Here is a 26,802-nt window from a genome sequence, read left to right on the forward strand (position 1 = left end):
TTTACTGGGAAGTAATTAAACGTGCGACTTATGAACACTATATATCATGCATACACTAACATTTTTGTACATTATCAGTACAAGTGCCTTGAAATTCATTAATCACAAATCCTAGTTAATGGCAAAACACATCAGAAAAGTCTGCGCATAATAACTTACTAAATACTTGCCTTGCTTTCCAGATGTCTCTACAACTGTAAGCTCATATCAGCTGAAATTGCTTCACTATCGCATAACAAATTATGTCACATCATTTGGTTGCTCTTGGTAGAATATTCTGTCACAGGGTTACAGAGACTTATGATGAGCCTAGATATACAGATTACAACACATAATGGTGTAATATTTCATTCTGTGGCCGGAGGAGATTGTGATAAGCAAGGTAACGTGCCACATTTCATTTAGACGTGTGAATTGTATCCTTCAACACCCTTCACAGCTGATGGATCCATTAATATTCTCCCCCATGCACCAGCATTCTCACACAAATGAGTTCAAGCATCTAGAGCACCATCAAGTGGTCCAAGCGGAGTACTTCTTTTAAGCATTTTCTTTATTGTAATTTACAGAAACAAACACCTGCTGTATAAAATACAACCACTCATACAGTATGCAATGTCGTAATCAGATTCTGAAACACACCGTTTAAATGTTTATGTATGAAATGTGTTTTTTAATGCTTGACAGAAATGTGGGTTAAAGTGCTCGATCATAGTAAAACACGTTGGATATAAAGGCAATCACAAAACATACCTGCTGTAGATGCATATATAAAATGTACTGCTTATGTTGCATGTTATTTTATCAGCTGTGTGTGCGCTCAGTTAGTCGGACAGCTGTGTGACATACAGTCACAGCCGGTGACGGCGAGGACCTGGTGATGCGTCCGTGTGCCGTTAGCACAGCGCAGGGAGACGTTCATAGGCACGGTGCCTGTAGCCGAGCAACACACGCATTCAGTTTCCACCTTGTGCTTGTCCAGAGAATACATAGACTTACTGCCACACCTCCCCTGTGATTAAGACAAACATGAATTTGATTTATACATCGCATGCTTCTAACCATTGCGGTCATGCATAACAATGCCTCGTCTCACCTCGCAGTAAGTGAGCTCAATCTTCTCTTCTGATTGGCAGTCATCTACTCTGATGTAATTCAGCAGACCCACACTCCTCTTGCATTCTGGCTCCGCACCTACACACATGAACATGCATTCATGTTTAGACTATCAGACTGGAGTTTTGTTACTGAAACATGTCTGAATGTGGTTTGTGTGTTCTTACACATCTCGCAGCAGGTGTCTTTAATCGGACGTATTTGACCCTGTGAGAAAGACACACGATATGAAACCACAAAGCGAGCAGTTCCAGTCCTGGATGCTGGACAGTCAGAGTAGGATTTATATTTAACTGTCGTACGTACCCCGTTCTCCACACATCGACTGCGATCAAAAGGAGGACAGGCTGTAACCAGAGTTTCCAGCACCAGTTCTCCTTTCTTATTCACGCTGCATGTATGTTTAGTGCAGCCATCTGTAAAAGTTTCATTGGCCTGAACACACACATACATCCATTTAAGATATCTATGAGGATTTTGAGTGGTTGTAATACTGCCCTATGGCTTATTCCTGATAACAATATAAGCGCTTCAGGCTGTGCATGTGTGTTTGTGTGCTCATGTTGATTACTTTCAGCATTTTCATCTGTCCACCAGGATATCGGATGCTGCATGCGGTTGGTACACAACGACCGCAACAAGCATTGGGTATCGGCTGCAGCGTATAACCCTATAACACATAATATACACAGACGTTTATGTAGGCAACTGTATTTTTATATGACCGTTCTTAAAGGGATACTTCACCCAAAAATAAAATCTCTGTCTTTATTTACTCACTCTCTAGTTGTTACAAATCTGTATACATTTCTTTGTTCTGATGAACACAGAGAAAGATATTTGGAAGAATGCTTGTAACCAAACAGTTCTTGGCCACCATTGACTACCATAGTAGGAAAAATGACAATGGTAGTCAAAAGTGCCCAAGAACTGTTTGCTTTCCCACATTCTTCCAAATATCTTCTTTTGTGTTCAACAGAACCAATTTTTCCTACTATGGCAGTCTATGGGGGCCAAGAACTGTTTGGTTACAAGCATTGTTCCAAATATCTTTCTATGTGTTCATCAGAACAAAGAATTTCATACAGATTTGGAAAAACTTGAGGGTGAGTAAATGAAGGCAGAATTTTCATTTTTGAGCGAGCTGCTCCTTTAAAACAAGTGATGACCAAAAACGAACCTTTGATCATTTTCTTATGTCATTATGAAACACAAAAGATGTTTTTTTTCCATACAACAAAAGCACAAAGAGCTGTCAAGCTTTTAAAGGCACCATAAAAGCATGATGAAAGTAGCACAGGATTTATTTCCAAGTCTCTTAAATCTCATTCCTGTGTGCATTTTTCAGCCTCTGATCACTGTAGGCTGACACCATATGGAAATGCTGCGCATACTTTCTTACGAACATCTTTTGTGTTTTACCCAACAATGTATAAGTCATATGGGTTTGCAAGGACATGAGGTTGAATAAATGATGACACTTTTACAGGTGAACTACCCCTTTAATAATCATGTGGGTGAGGGATTTACCTCTGAGCAGGGGGAGCAGCTCAGCTTCCTGCAAGAGAGACGATAACTCTTCTTATCTCTCACACACTCGCAGTGTGTGCACGCATCCACCATCACTCGCTCTCCAGCCTACACACACACACACACACACACACACACACAGTGAGACACCCCTAAGTCAATCTGTTATGCACAAAGACATTAGTATTCTGTATGTAACTAGACATCCATACCGCAATAAGAGTTTGGTTCATCACGCAGGCATCCATTTGAACTGCAGATAGATTAAAACATGCACATGTTTAAAGCGAGTAAGAAATGAGCTGTGTGTAAGAGAGAGAGGATCTGTGTGTACCGCAATGACAGCTCGGGCAGCACCCATCCGCAGTGTTGCATTGGAGCCCGGTGCCCAGTGGACAGGTTGGCGTGTCCATGAGTTTGCAGGACACGTTCGTGTGTTGGATAAACACCTCATCGTTCACCTGCACGCACTCGCTCCAGACACAACTGTCGTGCGGTGACAGCCACTGATCTCCAATCTACATGCACATACGAAATACCCATTTAAAAAACATTTATTTCTCATCTCGGGCTCGTGTGAATGTCACATGTAAGAGAAAATGGAAATTTGTGTATTCAGACAAGCACCCGTTATTATTCAACATTAAAGAGGACCAAACATAACAATACAACACACTCGCCTGTCTCAGACGTCCTTCTTCAACACAACTAGATGGGCGGCAGTGACCACAGCACTCGCCTTCTGAATGCGAGTATGTGGTTCCCTGCAAACACAAACGCAATGTTTTATAAACAAAGAACACAATGACAATAAGTGAAGTGAATCATCCCCATGTACTTGACCTACCAAAGGACAAATCTGGTTGCAGACGGGGTCCACACACTGAGCGATGTGCAGCCCCGTCTGTCTGTCCGTCTGCTCCGTGCAGGCACAAGTTTTGCACTTCTCTTCCCACCTGCTGCCCACCTGATACACCACGGCGTCCACCACACACACCTACAGACAAACAACGCACACATCGAAAAATTAATAGTTGAACACATGCTGATCGGATGTACAGTCATCAGCACAAAGAGTTGCCAAGGTCAAGTAAATAACACAGGCACACAGAGAGAGAGAGAGAGAGAGAGAGAGAGAGAGAGAGAGAGAGAGAGAGAGAGAGAGAGAGAGAGAGAGAGAGAGAGAGAGAGAGAGAGAGAGTAGAAAGACGGAGAGATGAACGAGGAGGAGAGACGCATGAGAAGAGAGAAGCAGAAGAGAGAACNNNNGGAGAGAGAGAGAGAGAGAGGAGGAGAGAGAGAGAGAGAGAGAGAGAGAGAGAGAGAGAGAGAGAGAGAGAGAGAGAGAGAGAGAGAGAGAGAGTATATAAACATGGCAACCTTATCCTGTGTGCAGGTGACCTCTACGCAGTCACAATCATTGGCAGTCGTTTTCATCATGTAACCTGGTGGGCAGGTGCGGGTAACGTTCTGGCAGTCGCACACGCATTCGTACGAATCGCAGCACTCCGTCTGTTTACCCGCCAGCCTCTTGTAGGCAGGACAGGATGGTTTGGTCGTCGTGGCGCAAAGATCCTTTTTGCACACTGAGAGATTGAAAGCGCATGTGTGTAATATATGAAATGAATGAGTATGAAGAGTCCGGGTGTATATGCGAACGCTCACCACACTGGTAAACTGGCAGACATTCTCCAGGGTTTGTGAGGACGACACTGAGCCCGTCAGCACAGTTTGGAGGATCCGGGAGCTTACAGTTGGCTGTGTCACACACTGCACACATATTTCATAGCACACTATATTCATCGTGCAAACTGTGTCTATAGTACATCGTCTTCATTTTTTGTTATTGTCATCTAAATTCATTTGGGGTATAAAGTCCATGAATTCCTGGAGCCCATGACCTTGACGTTGCTAGATCGAGGCCCTACCCATTTATCTGCAGGAAATTAATTCTAATGATTTTATAGTATTGTATGTACTTTGTACCATGTAGTGTTGATTTTGTATGGTTGCAAATTTAGGGTAATTACTCACAAGCCATCTAGCTATTGATCTGTCTGTCTATCTATCCAGCCATTGGATTCAGAATAACAAGCATACATGTACAGCTCCGCAAAAAACATTGAGAGACCATCACGCTAGTTTTGCTTTTAATCAGCATTTCTACATGTACTGCAACCATTTTATTCCAATGTCTGTCGAATTTATATATATATAAAATATATATAATATATATATATATATATTATAAAAATATTAGTTTTAAACCGTTCTTAAAACACGTGTAAAAATATGAATATTGTGATGAACTTGCTTCAAGATTGGCAAACAAAGCATCTTTGTAGTTATTCTGACCAGTTTCTCCTGTTTCAAATTTCTGCAAATAAATGCAGATTATAAACCATATTTTCCTTTTTGAATTTGGGAGAAATGCTGTAACAAAATTACATAAACACATACCTAAAAAAAACAATTTCAGAAAAACTGAAAAAAAATTCTCTTATTTTTTGTAGCTGAAAAAAACAGTATATCGTGGGTAACTTCATAACACAATATACACTACGGGTAAGCACAGCTTGCTTTCATCCTAAATATTGACATCACTATACTTATGTTCTTATAAGATATATGTCCAGAAGTGTCCTGTTTAATTTTTGAAAGCATGTTGTGTTTGGATACAGTGCGTTAGATGCGTTTTCAGCTCACCACACTCATATTCAGGGCAACACTTGGATTCCATCTTCTCCCGGAGAACCTCGCATTGTCCACACTCTGGAGCTGTAGCACAGCCACAGTTGCCATGACAACACGCACTGAGAAGCCACTTTGAAAAAATTAGGCTATTTATCGTGTAGTGCATGAAAGAAAGAGAGGGAGAGAGAGAGAGAGAGAGAGAGAGAGAGAGAGAGAGAGCATCTGTATTATGTCTTTACCTTTAGCATTGGTGCAGGGTAGAGCTGTGCAGTTAATACGCTGTCGATCGAGACACACGCACAGCAGACAAGGGTTGTCCTCAGGATTCCAGCTTTCCATAAACTGAAACGCACACACATGCACACAAGTCAAGGTTACGGGAATGTTACACAGCTGACATGTAGAATAGAATAAATGAAGAGTTTGGTTCCAAAATGAGATAACTCCCGTTTTTAAAATATTTCAAAAATCTTTTTTTTTAATTATGTTGTCATGTTTTTATTGTGTTTTATTGTGTTAGTTAACTGTATTTTTTAGTTATTATGGCTTAAATCAAAACAAACCAACTGCAGTTTGATTGATATTAATTGGAATGCACAATAAAAAACATGACTTTTGAAAAAAAGTTAGTTATCTCATTTTGGAACCAAACTCTTCAAATATAGGAATATAGGAATATAATAAAATAGTAAAATACTTATACAATAACCAGAATAAATAACAGTTTAGTTGACTAATTGCAGAGTTTTTATGGTTGGTAAAGAATTGCATTAACAGCACAAAGGTCATGGGTTCGATTATAAGGCAATACGCATACTACGTTGCTTTGAATATGAATGTCTGACAAATGCATAGATGAAAATGTACCATAATAAAATATTTGAGCCAATGCGAGGTCACAGGCATGTGTATATAGGACATTTTACAACCGAACTGTTTTTAAAACAGGTAAACACTGTTTTAAGAGGTAAACACTCTTACTCAACAGTTACTTTTTTGTATGTGGTACCTTGTGAGTTTTCCCGTGGTGGTCCACACACTGACTGCAGGCCTCTCCGCTGACACATTTACCTCCCATTAACACTAAACCTTCAGGGCAGAAACAGCCCTCGGTAGGTGCGGTCAAGCACTGGGATCCATTGGCCTTGATTACACCATCACCCATAGCAACCATGTCTCCGGGATAAAACAGGCCCTGTTCACACTGATCCAAACATCCCGTTTGACATGCAGCATATTCCAGAGAGTCCGGACATGACATGGCTGCAGAAACACACACACACACACACACGATTTAAAATGTAAAATTCACTTCAACTGTATGTTACATTTCCATGATAGTTTAAATCTAAAAGTTTCAATTGTAAACGTTCACCCATGAATGAAAATCCTATCATCATTTATGAACCCCCATGTTATTCAAAACCTGTAAATGACTCTTTCTTATGGGGAATACAAAAGAAGATGTTTTGAGAAATGTCCCAGTGGTTTTGTGTCCATTCAATGGAAGTCAATGGGGGCCATTGTTGTTTGTTAACAACATTCTTTAAAATATTTTTATTTTTGTGTTCTGCAGAAGAAAGAAAGTCATACAGGTTTAAAGTGACACGAGGGTGAATAAATAATGTTTTGTGATGTTTGAAAGAGATAGTTCACCCAAAAATGAAACTTCTGTCATCGTTTACTCACCCTCGGGTTGTTCCAAACCTGTATAAATGTCTTTGTTCTGCTGAACACAAAGGAAGATATTTGGAAGAATGTCAGTAACCAAACAGATCTCATCCCCCATTTACTGTCATATTAGGGAAAATAAATACTATGGGAGTCAATCGGAATGAGATCTGTTTGGTTACTAACATTCTTCCAAATATCTTCCTTTGTGTTCAGCAGAACAAATAAATTTATACAGGTTTGGAACAACATGAGGGTCAGTAAACGATGACAGAATTTTCATTTTTGGGTGAACTATCCCTTTAAATGCTAGAGACGGACAACTTCAGTCGCCATTCACTTCCACTGCAACTGAAAGTAAATGGTGACTGAGTTGCCAGCCACTAACATTCTACCCATTGCATTGACATAAGAAAATCAAATGAGTTTGGACCAACAAATAATGGAACGAGGGCAAACTAACCCTATTAAAGTTTTAATATTATGCAATGAGTCATAACTTGACTCTTTTTCTCAGGTACACTGTACCATGACCTTAACACATGACCAAACACATGTGGGGTCCACACGCTGTTCTATGACTCACGACACAGGGTGGGTGTTCTCCAGTCCACACACACTCCTAGCTGTCGGCATATGCTGCTGTATGCCGAGACGAGGTCACACATGGCGTTGGGCTGGCAGGCCACGCTCCGACAGATCTGCGCGTACTCCTGCGGTGGCACCAGTGCGTGACAGCGACTGAACACCTCAGAACTTAACACGTCACATCCCACCGCCACACCAGCAGCACATGACTCCACCTTCTGATGGACGACACACTCGCCCAGAGCCCATCCCTTCAGATACACCTCAGGGTCTGCGGTCACACTGCCGTCAGACAACACAAGACTGGACTGATCATCAGAGCAGGAACCTGAGAGACAGCGAGTCTGTTATATGCACTGCACACACATATGTTCGACAGGGTCACATAAAGGATATTTGCTAGTCCAACGTGTCTGTAACAAAACATACAATTTCATATTTTACTGATTCTATAATTCTAATGTAAGGGTGCAAGACTTGTTTTTGCTTAAAAAACAACATTTGTAAGTTGATTCATAAGAGCTGTCGGGTACGATTTAACGAGAAATGTCAGTTTGACGTCATTTGACTTTAAACCACAAAAAAAGAGAGATAGAGAGACAAAAGTCAAATAAAATGTATAAAGACCCAAACATTAAACACTATTATAAGCTCTCAAACTTTACACGTCACTGTCAAAAGGTTAAAAGACTGTATTTACCACATAATCCAGTTGTGTTGGTTTCCATAGTGATGTCCATGTCGAGCATGAACTCATTGCTGTGTGGAGTGAACGTAAGTGTGAAACCGTGTTGTTCTGACCTCAGCTGGTGCAGAATCGAACCGATTTGTGTCACAGTTATTCGCCCTGTTCTGAAGGGAACTGCAGTACCCACACCGTCCACTAACACCTGCAGTGCAGAGGACACACTTAACACTATTTCTCCTAAATTTCAAATAAAAATATTCTTTCTACTTTTTTTCGCACTGGTGAAAATGACAGAAAATATGCTCTGTATTTCTTCAGACCTCAAGTTCATATGAAGAGTTTGGTCCCAAAATGAGATAACTCCGTTAATGTTTTTTATTATGTTTATCATGTTTTTATTGTGCTAGTTAGCTGTATTTTTTGAGTTATTATGGCTTAAATCAACACAAACCAACTGCAGTTTGATTGATATTAATTGGAATGCACAATAAAAAACTTCATCTCATTTTGGAACCAAACTCTTCATATTCACTTTGTTTCAACCAATACAACAGGAATATTTCTACATGAATTTAGGAAAAGTTCAAAAACTATTTTAATGTGATAACCCCGATTCTCATGTGTCAGTCTTTCACATTGATGTTGCATGACTTTATGTCACTCCTGAGGTTTGATTTAGTTCAAATTCAACAGACACTGGACTGGAACGGCCACAATACATCTATAAATGCTGATTAAATAAAAAAATTCCACGAACGTATTTGTTCATCTTCATTACTTATACAGTACCTTCATGTTATCCTGTAGCATCACAGACATCCCGTCCTCCCGCAGCTCCAAACTCTTCATGCAGATCTGATTGGGTGAGCTTTGACAGGCAGCTGTGTGCAAGATGAGCTCCGCCCCTCCCGAGCGAAGCAACAAATAGGAGCAAGCGGATCTCAGCTTCAGAGCCACGCCCGAAAACGACACGACGTGACTGGACGAGCTGCCCATGCACGTGCCTGATGGATTACAGGTAAAGACGACGGTTACACGATTGTGGTTTCTTAGTTGATATATTTACACGTTTTTTATTTACATATTTTCAAACATTATTGATTTACTCATAACTTATTCATATCAGCCTACGCAGTGTGTGTCTACATTACAAATGAGAAAAATATGGCACTGCGCGTCTCTCTAATTACAATCAACAAAGCAGTCTACACTACAAGCCGTCTAAAAACGGTTCACATCTGTGCATTTCATAAGACCAGCAGATGTACTGAGGGTTGCGTGTTCATACAGGGGCAGGCCCAGGTACAGCCGCAGGTGTGGTTCAGTCGCAGGGCCGGGAGGTTGTTCTTGCAGACGGGAGGCTCCATCTTCTCACAGTTGACTCGATGGCTCTGCAACGTCACTGTGCCTGACGGGTTGCACAGCACCGAGTGACACCCATCTGCCAACCTCCACACCTCTCCGGGCTGATAGACAGACATTCACAAACATCAGGAGATGCACGGTCTCTGGATTAGGCACTGAAAAGTCAGGCTGGTTTCAATGTGTTAAAAATGTCAAATGTGTCTGCCGAAGGGAACATGCTAGAATGGACATTAGTAGCATAAATGTGTTCTTGCGGTTCTACTAATGCAAGAAATCACATGAAATATGCAAAACCCCACTGGTTCTGTAGTTTGCGTTCTTGCGCAGATTTAATGATGTGTGGTTAATGAGCAGCTGTTCTTCTGAAGTTTTTAAGGGATGACGTTATTGAGACAGAAAGGCTGATCTGGGGTTATAGATCGTGAGATCCAGAGACGGATGAAGTGAGATTGTCTGATACTTTACAATTTGCTTCAGATAAACTGCTGGTACAGCAGAAAAAGAGAAGCGGGTAGATCGCAAGTTGGCTTTAGTTGAAGTTTGATGCAATTATGGGAATTATACTTCTTACTTAACACAGCTCACCTTCCGTTCATTTCCTTCATCATCCACACACACTCCCGGGGGACCCGCTAAGTGACATTATCATCATCATCACCATCTTTCATAATTGTGAAATTGCTAAGAAGGCATGTAGTTGTATTGTGTGTGAATACTGTGTGAATGTACACATGTCTTACCCCTGCAGAGTTTGTCCGTGAATGACTGATCCAGCGCAACCATGGCGAGCAGATACTCAGTGCTGCTGAGCCGGATAATGTTGTTCTGAGCATGTGAGCCAGCGAGCACGCTCAGTTCAGTCTGATCATACTGCTGACCCAGTCCAATAGGAAACACAGACACACCTGTATGAAACAAATAATCATTTCCTTAATGATTATATGTCTTGAAGAAAGCTACTCTACTTTGTAAATAAGAAGTTTGGGTGGGACATATTGGTGTGTCTTTTTTTTTTTTATTAGCCAATAACCATATGATTTTGGACAGATACATCTGCGGAAAAAATGAAGAGACCGTTCCAAATTTTCGTTCAATTATTATTTCTAGATGTATTGTTGCCATTCCAAAGTGTCTGTTGAAAGTCATCCAACCACAATGTGAAAGACTGACAGCATGACAAGACACATGAAAACTGTGATATAACTCGAGTTTATCACATAAAAAATATATTTTGAACTTTTCAAAATTCAGAAAAATACAGAGCATCTTTTCTGTTATTTTCATTGTCTGCAAATAAAACCAATATTTTTATTTGAAATTTGGTAGAAATATTGCTAGTAGTTCACAGAATGAAACAAAAACGATCAATTTACCTAAACACATACCTATAAACAGTACATTCTAAAAACTGATTTTGAAATGGTCTCTTAATTTTTTTTCCGCGGCTGTAGATAGACAGACACTTTAGTTCTGGGCCCAGTTGCATAAACTTAGCCGCTAAGTTAACACTGTGGCTTAACAACTAGTCTCACTGACTAGCAATTAGTTAGGACTAATCGGTCTTACTTTTCATATTTCAATTATACCAGTCTACCTTTGTATGTAACTGGCTTGAAGAAGTTATGACCAGTCTTGAAGAAAAAAATTTGATGACTAACTTCTAAGACTAGTCTAAGCAGTTTATGCAACCGGCCCCTGATGTTTGATAAAGACCTCTTCCATATAAGACAATCTCACCCACCGGCAGTCAGAGCCTCATTTGCTGCCTCATGCACCGAGTCTATTGACCTGTCAGTCACTATCATAACCACGGCTTTAGGGATGCCCATCCGTCCTCCGCTGCTAGAGGAAACGGCGGTCTGCACGGCCAATCGCAGAGCAGCTCCTGCAGAGAAAAGGGAAGGAACACACACATGTACGTGTGGCATATATTTAAACTGTCAAGCAATGTGCCCGCTGTGTCGCACATTTACCCAGTCTGGATGTGTTGTCTGCTTTTCTGTGTAAGTTATCCAGGAGCTTGAGAAGGTTGTCTTTATTCTGTTCATCTTTCCAGGAGATCGCCACGGCTGGTTTTGTTCCGTACACCATCACTGCTACCTGCGTGTCGTTATGACCTAAAACACATGCTCACACATATACATCCACGCTACAAAAGGAGCCATCATAAAGCGTGTATATGTAGTGAGACTTTCAGTCGTGTGACTTACTGTTCTTTATAAAGGTTTTGACAAATGTTTTCAGGTCTTCAAACTGGTTGTCAAAAGAGGCTCTCAACAGGAACAGCAGATCCATGGGTTTTGTGCACGGCACTGATCAAACACACATGCATATACATTTAAAGGGACAGTTCACCCAAAAATAAGAAATTCTGTCATTATTTATTCACTCTCATGTCGTTCAAAACATGCATATGACTCTTACTTCAGTGTAACACAAAGGAAGATATTTTGAGAAATGTCTGTGGTTTTGTGTTCATACAATGGACGTCAATGGGGGCCTGTTTTGTCTACCAATGTTCTTTAAAAAATCTTTTGTGTAGAGACATATACAGATTTTGAATGACATGCGGGTGAGTAAATGATCAAATAATTTCATTTTTTGGTAAACCTTCCCTTTAAGCAGTAAAATTAATAAAAGGAGAAATGAAGCAAGAGTCACAAGAAGAGAGATAAGAGTATTGTTGTTTCTGACCTGAAGGGGGCAGCCTTGCTCTCGGTGGTAGCGTGGGCAGCAGAGGTCTGTTGATCGTTCTACTGATATTAATCAGCATAGGACGTAATTTCTTCAGGTCCGAAGGATTATCCAGCATGATGGGTTCATCTGGGAAACTCAGCGGTGCGAGGTCCTCGTATTGAATCTGTTGGCCAATCCCAATTGGATACATCTTTCTGCGGGTGGAACTCGGAGGTCGCCGAATCACATCAGTGGGTGGGCTCTGTGTTATAAGAAACACCAACTGGTCCGGTGAACTGCTCGGCATCTCCGTAGTAACGGACTCGTACACAGATTGAACGGCATGGCCCGTGTTGACCTCCGCCCCTCGCGTCCAACGCAACTGTCGCATTCTACGCAGCACCTGCTCCCTGTGCCACAACTCCATGCGGCTGATCACCACGGTAACAGTGAGGGAGTATTGCATCACTGTGATTCGAAGATTCTCCAGCTCTTTGTCATCAAGTGAAGCGATCACATCCACCAGCGCATCGCGGGTTTTATTAAAGTTTTCCTCGCCTATTGCGTCGGAGCTTTCCAACAAGAAGACGACGTCATACGTTGTTACCGTGGATGGGGGAAGTGTAGTACCGGGGCCGAGGATGCTGGGAAATGCAGTTAGAATAGCAGCAGTTGGAGGAACCGTCACAACGTTGGATTTAGAGGCTGGAGTAAGAGTTAAAGTTGCTGACGTTGTCGTTGTGGTGCTGGTCGTTTTTTTGGTGGAGGGGTTCTTTGGAGGTTCTGGGTCCAGCCCCAAAGTGCAAAGATAGTCTGTGATGGCCAGAGCTTGATCGTCGAGCTCCGTCGCACCGCTCAATGCGTATGCGCGGCTGCTAGATGTCGCCTTTACGATCTCATTCACCTGCGCCAGGCTGACGTCGGGCCCTAGAGCGACTGCGAGAATGGTGATGTCCTTCTTACGGAGCAAACGCTGAGTGCTACGCATGGGACGCGGATTAGTGCTCGCGGTGAGTAAGATAGCGACCCGGCCCGCATGCTCGCGCTTGTTCTTGTCGTAAATGTAAACCGCCAGGTATTTTATAGCCTCATCCATGAATGCCACATCCCCACCACTGTAATTAAGCTCACGCACCATTTTCTTAAAAATCCACTTCTGCACCTGCATATCGTAACTCTTCACGCCGGAGTGGAAGAGCAGGATTGTGGCGCGAGTATGGGCGGAACCCATGCGGAACCGCTCCACGACTCTAAGGATGAAGAGCTTGACCAAGCTGAAGTCTTCCTCACTGAGAGCAGATGATCCATCAACCAAGAATGCCAAATCCATTGCCCTATCACAGGCATCTGCCGGCACCGGTGTGGAAACAGGCATGGGCGTCGGAGTGGTCGGTGCAAGCGTGGAAGTGAAACCAGTAGCGGGACATGGACTGCATGTCATTGTGTTGCTTTCACAATGGCTGAAACCCAAACAAACATTTCACATGAATCTCACGAAGCCTCTTAAAGAACAGTTCACCCAAAAATGAAAATTCTGTCTTCATTTACTCACGCTTGAATTGTTCCAAATCTGTATACATGTCTTTGTTCTGATGAACACAGAGAAAGATATTTGGAAGAATGTTTGTAACTTAACAGTTCTTGGCCACCGTTGACTACCATAGTAGGAAAAATGTATATAGATTTGGAACAACTCGAGGGTGAGTAAATGATGAGAGAATTTTTATTTTGGGGGGATCGGTTTCTTTAAGAACACGTCTGGGTCACATTTCCCCACCAAATTGAAAATTTTGAAAGAGAAAATGTTGCACACACTTCACCTTTAAATTGAAAATTATCTTAATTATCGGTATTTGTTGAAAAATTATAATGTAATTTATGCAATTAATGCACATTTTATGATTACTGTATTTATGAACATTTTAAAGGACATTCTTTATTGCTACAAAATAATGTCACAAACATTTTTTGAAGGATTGAAGTGAAGTGTGGCCTGGATATATTTTTGTTTGATGCGATTCAGCCCCATACACTTTCCTTACCAGAGATATTAAAATCCCATACAGAACGTACCATATCTGGCAGAGATGAGGATCATCACGGTTGAGGATGAACTGTTTTCCATGGGAAATCCTCTCTCCAGCATGCATGCACTCCTGACACTGCGATGGTTCCACACACCTCCCCAGCACCTCATCCAAAATTTGTCCTGAGGGCATTGAAGCAGAGACAACAGGTGTGAAATAAAGAGAGACAGACGGCTATGAAGTACTTTTAAGTACGTGTGAATTTGAGCTACTGTACCTGCTGGGCAGACAGCATGGCATCCGTCCACGCATGTGACGGGGCAGTTCAGAGGTTCAGGGTGCTGACAGGTTCTGGGGCAAGCGCTACCACAGGTGTTATATTTCCACACACACTCCACTCCTGCGTCCTTATTTAACTCCTCACAGCTAAGAGCTGCAGATAAACAAGAAGGCAGTCGTTTAGCAAAATCTTTTATCCATTGCATTTTGTCCATCACTATTGGAATATTGTCATATGGATGAAATTATTCGTCATAACATTTCCTTTTGTGTTCCACAAAAGTAAATGTGCAAAAACGTATTCTTTTTTTGCTTCTAGTGATAGTTCATAACTCACTGTTTGTGGTTTTCAAACCAGCAACCTTTCCAGTTACCAGTGCATTAGCCACACAAATAGTGTAATAGGGCTACAGCACAGAGACTTTGAAACTCACGGCACAAGTCGTTGGATCTCCAGTTCACCACCAGCCCTTTCTGAGCACACTCATGTGCGTACGCAGCAACGGCGTTACAGAAACATGCACAATCACCCACAGACGCACATGAACACGTGTCATGAGTACAGATGTCCCAATATGGCTCTGGGTCCACCTGACAAAGAAAAGAGAAAGAATATCATAATGAGGGCTAAGGACTTTTTAGAAAGTATTGAAAAGTCATTTGAATTGTGATTGTCCAGTATAAAGGCTACAAACCACACTGTTACACTGCCTGAAGGGGGTGCTGGTGAGCGCACGACAAGACTGCTCCACCGTCACCAACTTAACCAGGTCTGTGCTGCATTGAGATGGTACCTGGACATACACATCAAAATCAGTGTTTTAAAAGATATCAATCTCACAAAATAGACACAGTGTAGACTTTAATAAAGTGGTCCATAAATTCTGTGACCTACAGAGGCCTTTTAGATATTTATTTAGCATTATGCAGTGGAACTCACTGACCTGAACAGCATCAGCACAGCTGGGTTGGACTTTCCAGGAATTTCCAAAATCAGCAAAGTTCATTTCCATTTGATTACTGCTGCTCATCAGATCATTATTCTGACTGCCATCGAAGTTTCCACAAAGGCCACAGACTTTCCCCTTAAACACACACACAACTTAGTTCATTCATACGTACACATTTGCTTCTGTAAACCGTTAGACAGAACTTCATTTAGAAAGCCGTGTGTTACCCTGTACTGTCCACGGATCTGTAGTGATAGTCGGGTTCCTGTGTCCCAGGTGAGAGAGATGTGTTTTCCCAGCAGGACGATGTAATACTGTCCAGAGCGCACAATCTCAACTTCTGTCTCTTTTAACACCGGCCTCTTCATCCTCACCTGTTGATGTCAGGAAGAAATGAAGAGGTTCCAAAATGGTTTTAAAAAAAATCTAAAATCATGTTTTTTATTGTGCATTCCAATTAATATCAATCCAACTGCAGTTGGTTTGTTTTGATTTAAGCCATAATAACTAAAAAACAGCTAACTTACAACAATAAAACACAATAGAAACATGATAACATAATAAAAAACGTAATATTTGATAACTGAGTTATCTTATTTTGGAACCAAACTCTTCAAATATATGTTTTATTAAACATGATGCAGCGATAGCTAGAATTATAGAGCAGATGTAACTTCATGGCAGTTTTAAATTAAAATGGTGCTGTGCAATTATTTGCGTACATTTTCAACCCATTCTAATTTATGCCCTAAATCACAACACTGCAAAAAATGACTTTCTTTACAAATTCTTGAATCAAGATGCATTTTTTTGATAAGCAAAATGACCTAAGGAAATAAGTCTAGTTTTTAGTCAAAAAATATGAAATTTCAGTGAATTTGTGCTTAAAACAAGCAAAAAAATCTGCCAGTGGGGTAAGAAAAATAATCTTGAATTAAGGTTTACCTTTACCTTTTTCTTAGTCACTCAATTCAAGATTATTTTTCTTACCCCATTGGCAGATTTTTTTCTTTGCTCATCAAGAAAATGCATCTTGATTCAAGAATGTTTAGACATTTTTACTGGAAAACAAGAAAAAAAGATTAAGTAAGAAAGTCATTTTTTGCAGTGCGAACATGGTAAAGAGATGGAGCAAGGTAGGCGGCTGTTTATTTTTAAGATATTGATCATTTGTACAACCGAATAAACAGTCTTCTCCACGATTTACGTTTTTAAATAACTTTTTTTGCCATAGTAGTGTGACAACCATTGATAAATAAGTAGTTTAAAAACCTTGTTGTGAAATAACTAAGACTGCTTGATCAGCAGTTATTACTCACTATCTATTCTTTGGCGCTAATTTAAAGCAACACCAATGCATATAAATACACAGTATATGTGTAGCCTATATATTTCATATTTAGTAGCCTATTGTATGTACACTGTATATATAGTCTGTCAATTTTAGCACATTGCAATAGTTTACTTCTTTAAAAAATTGCATAATGGCTATTGTGAATTTTAAAAAATCACTGTTTTGTTTAAAGTGTTGTGGTAAAACATGAATCAGTAAATCCAGGATTACCTTTAAACTCTTCTTAATTTAACAACTTTCCTGTAGCTCAGTTGTCAGAGCATGGCGCAAGCAACGCCAAGGTCCTGGGTTTAATCCCAGGGACTGCACATACTCAGAAAAACTTTTATAGGATAATGCAATGTATGTCACTTTGAATAAAAACGTCTGCCAAATGCATAAATGGAAATGTAATCCTTATTTGCGAAACCCACCTTTAATAATAACATGGCACTGATCTATAAGCTGACCCAATATTGTTCCTGAGTCATCAGGGCATTGTTACTGTGTCGAGTGTTTTATTTTGTGTTATTAAACATAACACCATGACAGTATATTACCTCTCTGTTCTCCATAATGATCAACCCTCCCATATAAAACACTGTGATGCTTTTACTGCAGCGGTAACCTGCGATCCCACAGGCGGAGTTCTCCACTAGAACCCTGAACGTGCCCTCCAATCCATTACAATAATCCTGTTTTGAAGAACAGGGGGAAAATGGTGAACGTGAGGCTCAGAATAGAGAAACTAAAAAATAGAATATCGTCTTTACCTGAGCGAGTACGTATTGGCAGGGTCCAGGAAACGAGAACTTCAGTCCATCAAAACTGATGTAGTGCGTCTCTCCTATTGCACGACACACGCCGTCACACACACGCTGTGTACACTTCCACTGACGTCCTTCACAAACACTGAAACGGGTTCAGAATAAAAACACATGAAAGCACTAGCATGCAACATTATCTGATTGTTTTAGACAGTTTCTGTGATGTACAGTATAAGAGAATAAGAGTTGTGATTGAGGTTTTTACCAGGTGTTACAATCCACATTGATGCTCTGTCCTGAAGCATAGGGGCGGTTATTGTGGAAACAAGGACACTGGTCTTGTGGAATGCATTCTTTTTTGTGTCGAACCTGCAAACATGAAATGTTTAATTTGAGTCTCAAAGTCTCACTGTATGCATTTATAAGTTATATATGGCTTTATCTAGAAACAGGCTTATTTATCCATCAGCCGATATTATTTGGCCTCTGAAAAAACAAATTCCTATTCAAATCCAATTCATGTTCGAATTTGACACAAATACTGTAAAGCAGGGGCGTAGCCAGAACTTTTTTTTAGAGGTGGCCAGGTAAAACCCAGTGATTTTATTAGGGTGACCAAAAAATCCTTACAGACAGAAATTCTAATGTAATTTACACCACTTCTTCATTACACACAGTTTGCTGGTCAACAAAGAACGTAAAGTAAACAATTGATTTGCAATGCTTTCATGTGCTAACATTATTTTTAAATAATTTGCTAGCTATCATTTGCAGTAAGTTAGCATTTTTTATAGAAAATAAACATTGCAGTTTACCCCAACTTAAACTTTCGCGAAAATGTAATTACTGAATGAAATCCAGTTAAACAAGACAGATTTTACAGACCTGATCCTTCTGCTCGCGATGAACTTCCATGGTACACAGACAGTACACTGTCACGAAGCGGTTAGCAGCTGTTCAGCTGTAGCGCTCAGACTGTTTGCGTCAGTGCGTCCGCGTATGACATCATATTAACGCGAGAGTAATGTTCTCGCGTTGCTTTCAGTACATACGCTAAATGATCTGCGCAGCGCTCCGTAAACTCAGACACGCATCTTAAAACTGCTTCGCACAACAGAGGTGGCCATCCATCATTCAGGAGTGGCCACACCCCTGTTGTAAAGAACCTTTTTGTTTTTATTTATTGTATCAAACCAGTAGTTTTATACGTACCATTTCACAAACTTATAAATACACTTACCAGTCCAGGTGGACACATACACCCGGACACACATCCCGAGCTGACACACTCCACGTCCAGATTCTGACAGGTTTTGGCACACTCAATCCCAACATCCCTTACACTGCTACACTCGAACCGCTGCAGCGGAAGAGGGCAAGCGATAGAACGCCGCTCTACAGGCGAAACACAAGTGCACGTCAGGATTCTGCATGCTTGTTTGTCGCAGTTGTATTTAAGTGTGATGGTGAAAACCTCGTGACGGCAGACGATCCTCAAAGAACAGATCTGACAGGGTCGATCCCGTGGTTTCACTACTACTGCAATGCATGGATCCATTCTCACAAACACTACAAACACACACAAAAACTTCATCTTATTTCCCACGTCACATTAGGATCTGTACTACATGTAAACCATCTGTATAGTCAAAACCTGTTTCACAGATTTATTGTTTTTGTTTATGTGTGGGGTTTTTTCGCTAACCATATGGAGTGATGGTCACCAATCATGTCGTTGGGCTCAAAGATCTCTCCGTTAAAGTGGCACGTGCAGTGGTCCGCTGACACACATTCACCGGCGTCACTAAGAAACAGTCCTATGGGACAGAAACAGCCTTCCTCACACAACCCGTGACAGTCACTGTCAGGCAGGGATAGCGATCTACAGGTCTTATTACACACGTTTCCACACGCCTCGTACATCTGGTCATCCGGACAGGTCAGTTCTGTTCAACCACACAAATGAAAAGATTAAAAAAAGATCGAATTGTCTCAACATGTCATACCACAAAAGAGACAGAGATAGTTACCACAGTATCCTTGTCCCCTCCAGTTGATCAGCACTCCCTTGGCTGCGCAGGCGGCCGCATAGCTGCGCACAGCATCACACAGGCACTCCTGGCCGTCTGCGCAGGAGCAGACGTCATAGCGACAGTTCTTCACATAAGGCTCAGGGTTCAGTTCATAATGGCACGGTGCAAACTTCACGGAGAGCAGCACTGCGCAGGCCTCTTCTGCAAAACGCACTGAAGACACACACGCAGAGCATCAGTGTGCCATCTAATGGTGTTTGTCTCCATCTAGTGTTCAGTGCATGATTATGTTTTTTAATCATGACATCATACAAGCATCTATTCAAGATATCAATCACAACCAAAAGTATTTAGACGTTAATTAGGTAGATGTTATTAAACATGCGCTTGTGTATAACAGACAGTGTGTACCTCTCTTGGGGTTGGAGATACAGGAATCAGACTGTTGCAATTGGACATTTTCACACTCTGCGTTCATCTTCCAAGCGTTGCCGAATCCTTCGACGCGCGTCTCCACCAGCCCGCCCACCGTTAAGAAGTCGTCTCCTTGGTTACCGTTATAGTTACCGCACAGACCACACGTTTTCCCAGCATAGGCAGGGCTTAGCTGTAAACACACACACATATGCTTGCCAGTTGAGTTTGCAGCACAAATATTAGACTCTGGACCGACATTATGCATTTCACAGATTCATATAACATGCATACATGTAAACGATGTCAAGAAAATTGAAGCTTTAAGGGATACTTCACCCAAAAAAATGAAAATTCTGTCATCATTTACTCACCTTCGAGTTGTTCCAAATGTGTATACATTTCTTTGTTCTGATGAACACAGAGACAGATATTTGGAAGAATGCTTATAACCAAACAGATCTCGACCCCCATTGACTCCCATAAAAGGAAGAATTAATTAAAAAAAAATTGTTGTGTTTTTTTGAAGAATGAAGGACAGCAAACAGTTTTGGGGCACTTTTGACTACCATTGTCATTTTTCCTACGGGAGTCAATGGGGGTCGAGATCTGTTTGTTTATAAGCGTTGTTCCAAATATCTTTCTCTGTGTTCATCAGAACAAAATTTTTACCGATTTGGAACAACTCGAAGGTGGGTAAATGATGACAGAATTTTCATTTTTGGGTGAACTATCATTTTGAGGCCTGTTAAGTGGTTTCTAGATGGTTGAAGTTGAAGGTCATTGGGTTTCGTTTAATTGGTTTAAAGGAGATGTTTAAATTATAATGTTTTGGATGTTTCTTGCAAACAAGCACAAAAGAATATACTCTTGACCAGATACTGTAAATAAAACATTTATACTGGTTTTCAAGCTGGGCACACTCACCCTGAGCAAAACACGCCCTCTGCCATCCCAGTCCAGATGAAGATCATCTCCAAAACTCAGTTTTACAGATGACAACACGGTATTCTGGACTCTCAGCGCACCTACACACACACATTACTGATCTGTACAACTATACGCTTATTGTAGTTTCTGCTAGATAGTAATTAAATCACATGGAAAGCAAATGGACATTAATGGCTAATCTTATGCTTCTCAGATTTTTCTCCCGAGACCCCAGTTACCTCTCACGTCTCCTCGAGAGCTTCAGAAGTGATTTGAACAATATGCCAAAAGACTGAGATTTCAAAATGAACGAAAATGCTTGTCCTCAAATTTCCCCGAACCCATTATGGAAATCACAAAATCTATACTTGAATAAATAATCATTTAGCTATGAATTAAGAAAAACTGAGCAACAAATGTTTTTTTCTGACCGTTTATTAAAGGTGTCTGTACATCCATTCCATCCACAGAGACCACACCCCCATGCTTGAGGCGAACCGTCTGATTGGCCAGATCGCGGAACCTCATCGAAATTGATCGCGTGCAAATAGCATCTTGGTCATCCGCGCACTTCGACAGGAAAACACATTCTTCGTCACACACCCCAACAAACAAGCATAAAAGAATACACTCCAGGGCAGATTTCTGACCTGTGCTGTCTCAATGATAGCTGAGAATGAGTTGCTCAGACAGTCCTTAGCCAGAAGATACTGACAAATACCACTGAAGGTGAAGAATTTATTGTCGAAGGTTTTATAATGGGACTGTCCTGTCACCACACACTCCCCTACGGACAGAGAGCGGACACATTTGTGGATGTTAAAACATTCTGAAATGTTTTAAGTCAACATGAAATCACAGATAAATGTTTACCGGGGCATTCTTCATTGGTGCATTCCCATGATCCGTGGCGACACGCACTGGAAAAGATAAGATGAATGTGCGTATTTGAAAATATAGCTCACATTTATTTAAATGCATTGTTTTGTGTAAATGTGTGTTTGCGTTCTACCATGTGTTGCAGTCCTGCGAGATGGAGGAAGCAGGAGGGTAGCGTCGTCCTGCGTGCGTGCAGGAGCACCGAGAGACATCAACACAGCGATCTCCATCCAACACCTTACCAGCTGACACAAACACGTGCACATGTAAGTACTGAGTGTTCATGCTTGTAGCAGCGCAGAGGTCATGGGTTCGACACCCAGGAAACGCACATACATCTGCCAAATCAGTGTTTCTGACTTATTTTACCAGGACATCTTACGAAGTTCCTCCCTCACCTGGACAGTTGCAGCCGTCGACACATTCTTCCTTACAAACTTCCTGAATGTTCAGACTCTGACAGGAAGTAGAACAGGCTGAGGTGCAGTCACTGTACTCCATGCCAACAGGACACTTAGGAGCTGATGACACACACAAACATACATATGAATTTAAAGATGAATGTATCAGATCTGTGTGTGTGAAAGTGAGTATGTGTGTGTCACTCACAGCACTGGTTCTGTACGTGCCAGTTGGTCAGGGTCACTCCGCGACTGGCGCAGGTGCGGGCATATTCCAGCATGGCTTGGCAAACACACTCGTCACCCGTTGCGCAGTGACACACATCAGACTCGCACACAGATACGAACGGTGCCGGATCGATGAGGTGCGCACAACGCAGGAAGAGTGCGGAGCTGCTCATGGCCTCGCACTGTGACATCAGATCCTATTGCATTCACACAAATAATTGGAAATTTACCCAACTGTATTATCAGACACACAGAATAGGTTGTGAGGGAAGGCGAGTGTCTGACTTTAGCGGATTCTCCGGTGCTGTTGCAGCTCTGAGATGGGGGTGGCACACGTTTACACGGTTCCTCTGCTCCATTCATGACCCAAGAGTTTGCAAAGTTATACGAGTCATCTGTCAGGAAACCTACACAAGCATGTTGATGCATTTATAAAATACAAATCAAGCTAAGTTACAGGTCACTTTAACACAGAAAAAATCATAGATCGTATTTAAAAAATCTTCCTTTCAGGACCATTCACATTTTTGAATTGATTATTCAATTTAAAACAATTTATTTGTTTATTAAGATTTTTTATCCTTTATACACTATTGTGAATCTTAATGTGAATTATTATTAGGGGTGTAACGGTGCACAATACTGGATTCACGATAATAATAGTAGCTCGTTTTTTTTAATGAAATTTAAAAAATGACACCGAAAATCAAATAACAGATTTATTTCCAAAACATTAAGAATTTTCAATAACAATCATTATTTTGTTAAATAATTGACAACATGTAACTGAATCGTCTGTATTTACTTTCACAAAAAAAATTATTCACTGAGAAAACAACAACTAGTTAGATTTACTTAATTTGTTTGTGTTAATTTCTATCATTTTTGCTCGCAGTTTTTTAAACATAAATATACTTAAAAAAACTGTGCAAACAAGCCAATTAACACACAAAAATTAATTAAACTCTACTAGTTTTTTTTCAGTGTAGGTCTGTCACTCAAAATAAAACTGAATTTTAACATAAACTTACTAAAAAGAGGACTTCTTAAAGCAGTAAAAGAAAAAAATAAACCACGCTGAGGCAGGATTACGTAGATGTTTTATTAAAAACAATCACCACAGCTCTATAATAAATATTTTTGTATCGGGATGTATCATATCACAATATTTATTGTTACACCCCTAATTATAAATACTTAATTAATTTATAGATTTTTTTTATTGTAGTATCCCAGGCTTTTTTATATCTTTGTTGGATGTGAAGACGTGATGTACATTTTTACACAGCTGATAAGTGTGCCCGTCAACTTCAAAAGCTGTAATACAGAATGTTGACAGACCTCTAACATACCCCGAAATCACACTGAGCTGTAAAACAAAGAACTACACAATGTTTTGTCTTCTGGATGAACGTTGACGCCACTTATTTCCTCAGCTCAAGTTTATCAGCATCCTGTGCGTGCTGCTTTTAACAAGTGAACATCTGAATGAAAGAATGTTTGAGAATTTTTGGTGCGTCCTTGTCTCACCTTCTTGTGCGGTAAAATCATCCTCCTTCAAATAATTGTAGTTGCCGCACAGTCCGCAGGTGCGATTGCTGTGTTGTTTGGTGAGGGTGAGCTGAATGTTCTGTGAGGGATCTATACGGATGGAGAATCCAAACTCTTCACTCCATAACCGAACGTATCCCAGCTCGAACCCTGCAAACACTGAGCTCGACGCGTACGGCAGTGGAAGCCTAAAACACACAAGGTACATGTTTATATGTGTAAATCGATATGCTTGTAATGTAGGACATTCTTTTACCTCTCTGCTCTTTGTGACAATGTTCCATCAACAGAGAGGTGAAGCTCAAAGACTTCTCCGAGAAACACAGTGACTCCTTTCCTCTTTCCGTGAGAAAAATCACCTTGACAAACACACACAGGAAGGCATTTTATCATACTGGCAATGTTGGCAAAGTTTACTGTTGCTTGTGAGCTTGTAGTTTAACTGGCAAGGCAATGCCAAGGTCACGGTTTTGATTTCCAGGGAACACATGAACTGCGAAAACTGTATTCCCAGAGTGTAAGTCGCTTGGGATAAACGAGTCTGCCAAATAAGGAAATGTAGACATTTGTTTTATTGACGTGTATGCCTGTGTGTGCTACTGGCTCTTACCCAGGATGGAGAAGCTTCTTTGTTGGCAGTCTCCAGCCAGCATGTAGCTGCAGTCTCCAGGGAACTCATAAATCACACCGTCAAATGTGTGTATATGCTGCCGGCTAAAGAGACTGCAGCGACCAGACCCTTCCACAAATATAAAACCTACAGAACACACGTATGCCACACAGTCTTTAAACCAGCTGAGAAAGGCATAAAATCTGACAGATCTGGCAATTCTAACCTGAGAAATGCACGATAAAAACCCACAGGATTTTGCTGCATCTGTTCCATCTGCACGGTTCCATCTGATCATGAAAAGAAAGCCAAACTGTGGTGAAGGGTTTGACTGATATTAAACATTTTTTCTATAATTTCGGCCTGTTTTTGTTGCTTGACACATATCATTTGTTGGCAACCCCCTAGCAACCATGCAGAACACCTTAGCAACCATCTAGCAATAGTATAAATGCCTTCAGAACACGTAGGCAACTGCATAGCAATGGCTTGGACAAAACAGCATCATGGCGGCAAGCCACACGGATAAGCACTCTTCCATTTTTCATGCATTTACAAAACCAGTTAAGAATGTATATTTTGCAGTCGAAAAAGTGAAATACAAAGCTTCGCGTGTTATTTATTTAAAGAAGCAAAGGTTTAATAGCTGGAAGTGGGAAACAAAGGAATTCTCTGCACGCATACAAATCTGTCAGAGCGTTTGAAAAGTTTCCACATAGTCAGCAAAATGCACGTTGTTTGTGAACATAAAAACGTATTGTAAAAAAGAAAACATGCAAAATATGGTGAAAGAGCAAGTCAACAGATACAGAAAGATTAACACAAGCATATTACATAATATCCACACCAACATGAAACGCCCAATACTTAATCAAAATCAAAAAGATATGCATAGCTTTAAAACCAACACTTTTCAAAAAGTCACAGAGACCCACGATCACAGCATACCTTAAGGACACCTGTGACTTCTGCCCACCTGTAGGTTCCGCGGTAACAGGTTCTCTGACACTCTTTGAAGTTTTGCGTTCTCCAGCCTCTTAAGATTCTGAAAGCATGACTGGTACCTGATCTGGAAGCGCAGGACCAATTTATAAGAGTGAAAAAAAGGGAGGGATGGTGTGATTTCCGTTTCTCAATCTCATTAGGAGCGGACAATAGGAGGAAGTCTGGGCATTAGAGGACCTGAAGGGTTTGTCTGGTAGTGAAGACAGATACGATACACCAACAGTAGACTTGAGTGCCAAGCCAAACAGCACACTCACTGCCGCATGTGTTGAGCACAAGCAGTATTCACACACGGTTCACAGCCTCTGCTGTGTAACTTCTGTACTTCAGATACTGACAGATTCACTGTTGGATAAACCTCAGGACATATTCAGAGCATATTCACATGAAGTATTCATTCATCACTGACCCTCGACTCGCTGTCAAGAACATGGAGTACATATCCTGTGATCTCTTTCTTTCTCTCTAGCTCATAGACTTTCATTAATTATTATGCTATAAATGACCATTTCTATACTTTGACCCTCACACAAACCAAAACATGATTTTACTGCTAAGGGTCTTGTCTGTTGTTACGTGTTAAGTGTTATCTGACACTTTCTTCTATATGTGAGATGATATTTTCAAAACGTTGGCCTTCACAAAAATACTTCAACATACACACTCCAAAACACATAACAATGCCTGTCAATGTATTACTTAAATGGCATTTAATCTATTTGGAACTACACGAAAATCAATAAGCATTGCAACAGTTAACACACACTTCAAACGTCCCAGACCCACACACAAGATCTGCACGTGTGTGCGCATGCATACGTGCATGGTATTTAAAATGTCAATGCAATTCCTGATTATAAATGCATGCATGTATGATTATATAAGCCCTGGAAACCGTGAAGGCTGTCGTGGTACTGCAGCTGGTGCCTCGGGTGCATAAACAAACGCAGAAACAAATGTATGCACCTTTTCTGACTATAAAGCGACTTGTTAAATACGGAAAGTGTTGCGATGTGATGTGAAATATACATCAATAACCTCCAGGCTGTTTTAACAGTGGTGACGTC

The 26,802-nt window shown here is 40.9% G+C and overlaps 1 protein-coding gene across 2 annotated transcripts; it reads right to left on the reverse strand.

Moving 5' to 3' along the window:
- Nucleotides 1-21: 21 nt before the first annotated feature.
- Nucleotides 22-25,810, reverse strand: vwf (von Willebrand factor). Of its 2 annotated transcripts, none has more exons than XM_057348735.1 (52): nt 25,707-25,780; nt 24,957-25,020; nt 24,731-24,877; nt 24,377-24,479; nt 24,100-24,308; nt 22,855-22,976; nt 22,550-22,766; nt 22,339-22,461; nt 22,074-22,185; nt 21,935-21,981; nt 21,712-21,848; nt 21,493-21,631; nt 21,059-21,159; nt 20,129-20,324; nt 19,715-19,930; nt 19,390-19,630; nt 19,159-19,253; nt 18,925-19,079; nt 17,950-18,053; nt 17,691-17,829; nt 17,478-17,612; nt 15,812-15,958; nt 15,579-15,719; nt 15,330-15,428; nt 15,069-15,225; nt 14,633-14,788; nt 14,402-14,537; nt 12,347-13,788; nt 11,863-11,964; nt 11,626-11,769; nt 11,394-11,537; nt 10,393-10,557; nt 10,238-10,284; nt 9,576-9,753; nt 9,077-9,291; nt 8,300-8,489; nt 7,598-7,927; nt 6,350-6,603; nt 5,580-5,682; nt 5,353-5,424; nt 4,312-4,416; nt 4,027-4,232; nt 3,494-3,643; nt 3,327-3,410; nt 2,981-3,164; nt 2,859-2,899; nt 2,647-2,754; nt 1,688-1,786; nt 1,423-1,551; nt 1,284-1,323; nt 1,097-1,194; nt 22-1,012 (listed from the first exon to the last, which is right to left on the reverse strand). In XM_057348735.1, the coding sequence occupies exons 2-52, from the start codon at nt 25,018-25,020 to the stop codon at nt 821-823; spliced, it is 8,460 nt and encodes a 2,819-aa protein (XP_057204718.1). In that variant the 5' UTR covers nt 25,707-25,780; the 3' UTR covers nt 22-820. The 2 variants fall into 2 exon arrangements, with proteins under 2 accessions (XP_057204718.1, XP_057204717.1); XM_057348734.1 differs by having other exon boundaries at nt 175-1,012; nt 25,679-25,810.
- Between the last annotated feature and the right edge of the window lie 992 nt (nt 25,811-26,802).

This window comes from Triplophysa rosa, linkage group LG12 (genome assembly GCF_024868665.1).
Source record: "Triplophysa rosa linkage group LG12, Trosa_1v2, whole genome shotgun sequence".
Lineage (NCBI taxonomy): Eukaryota > Metazoa > Chordata > Actinopteri > Cypriniformes > Nemacheilidae > Triplophysa > Triplophysa rosa.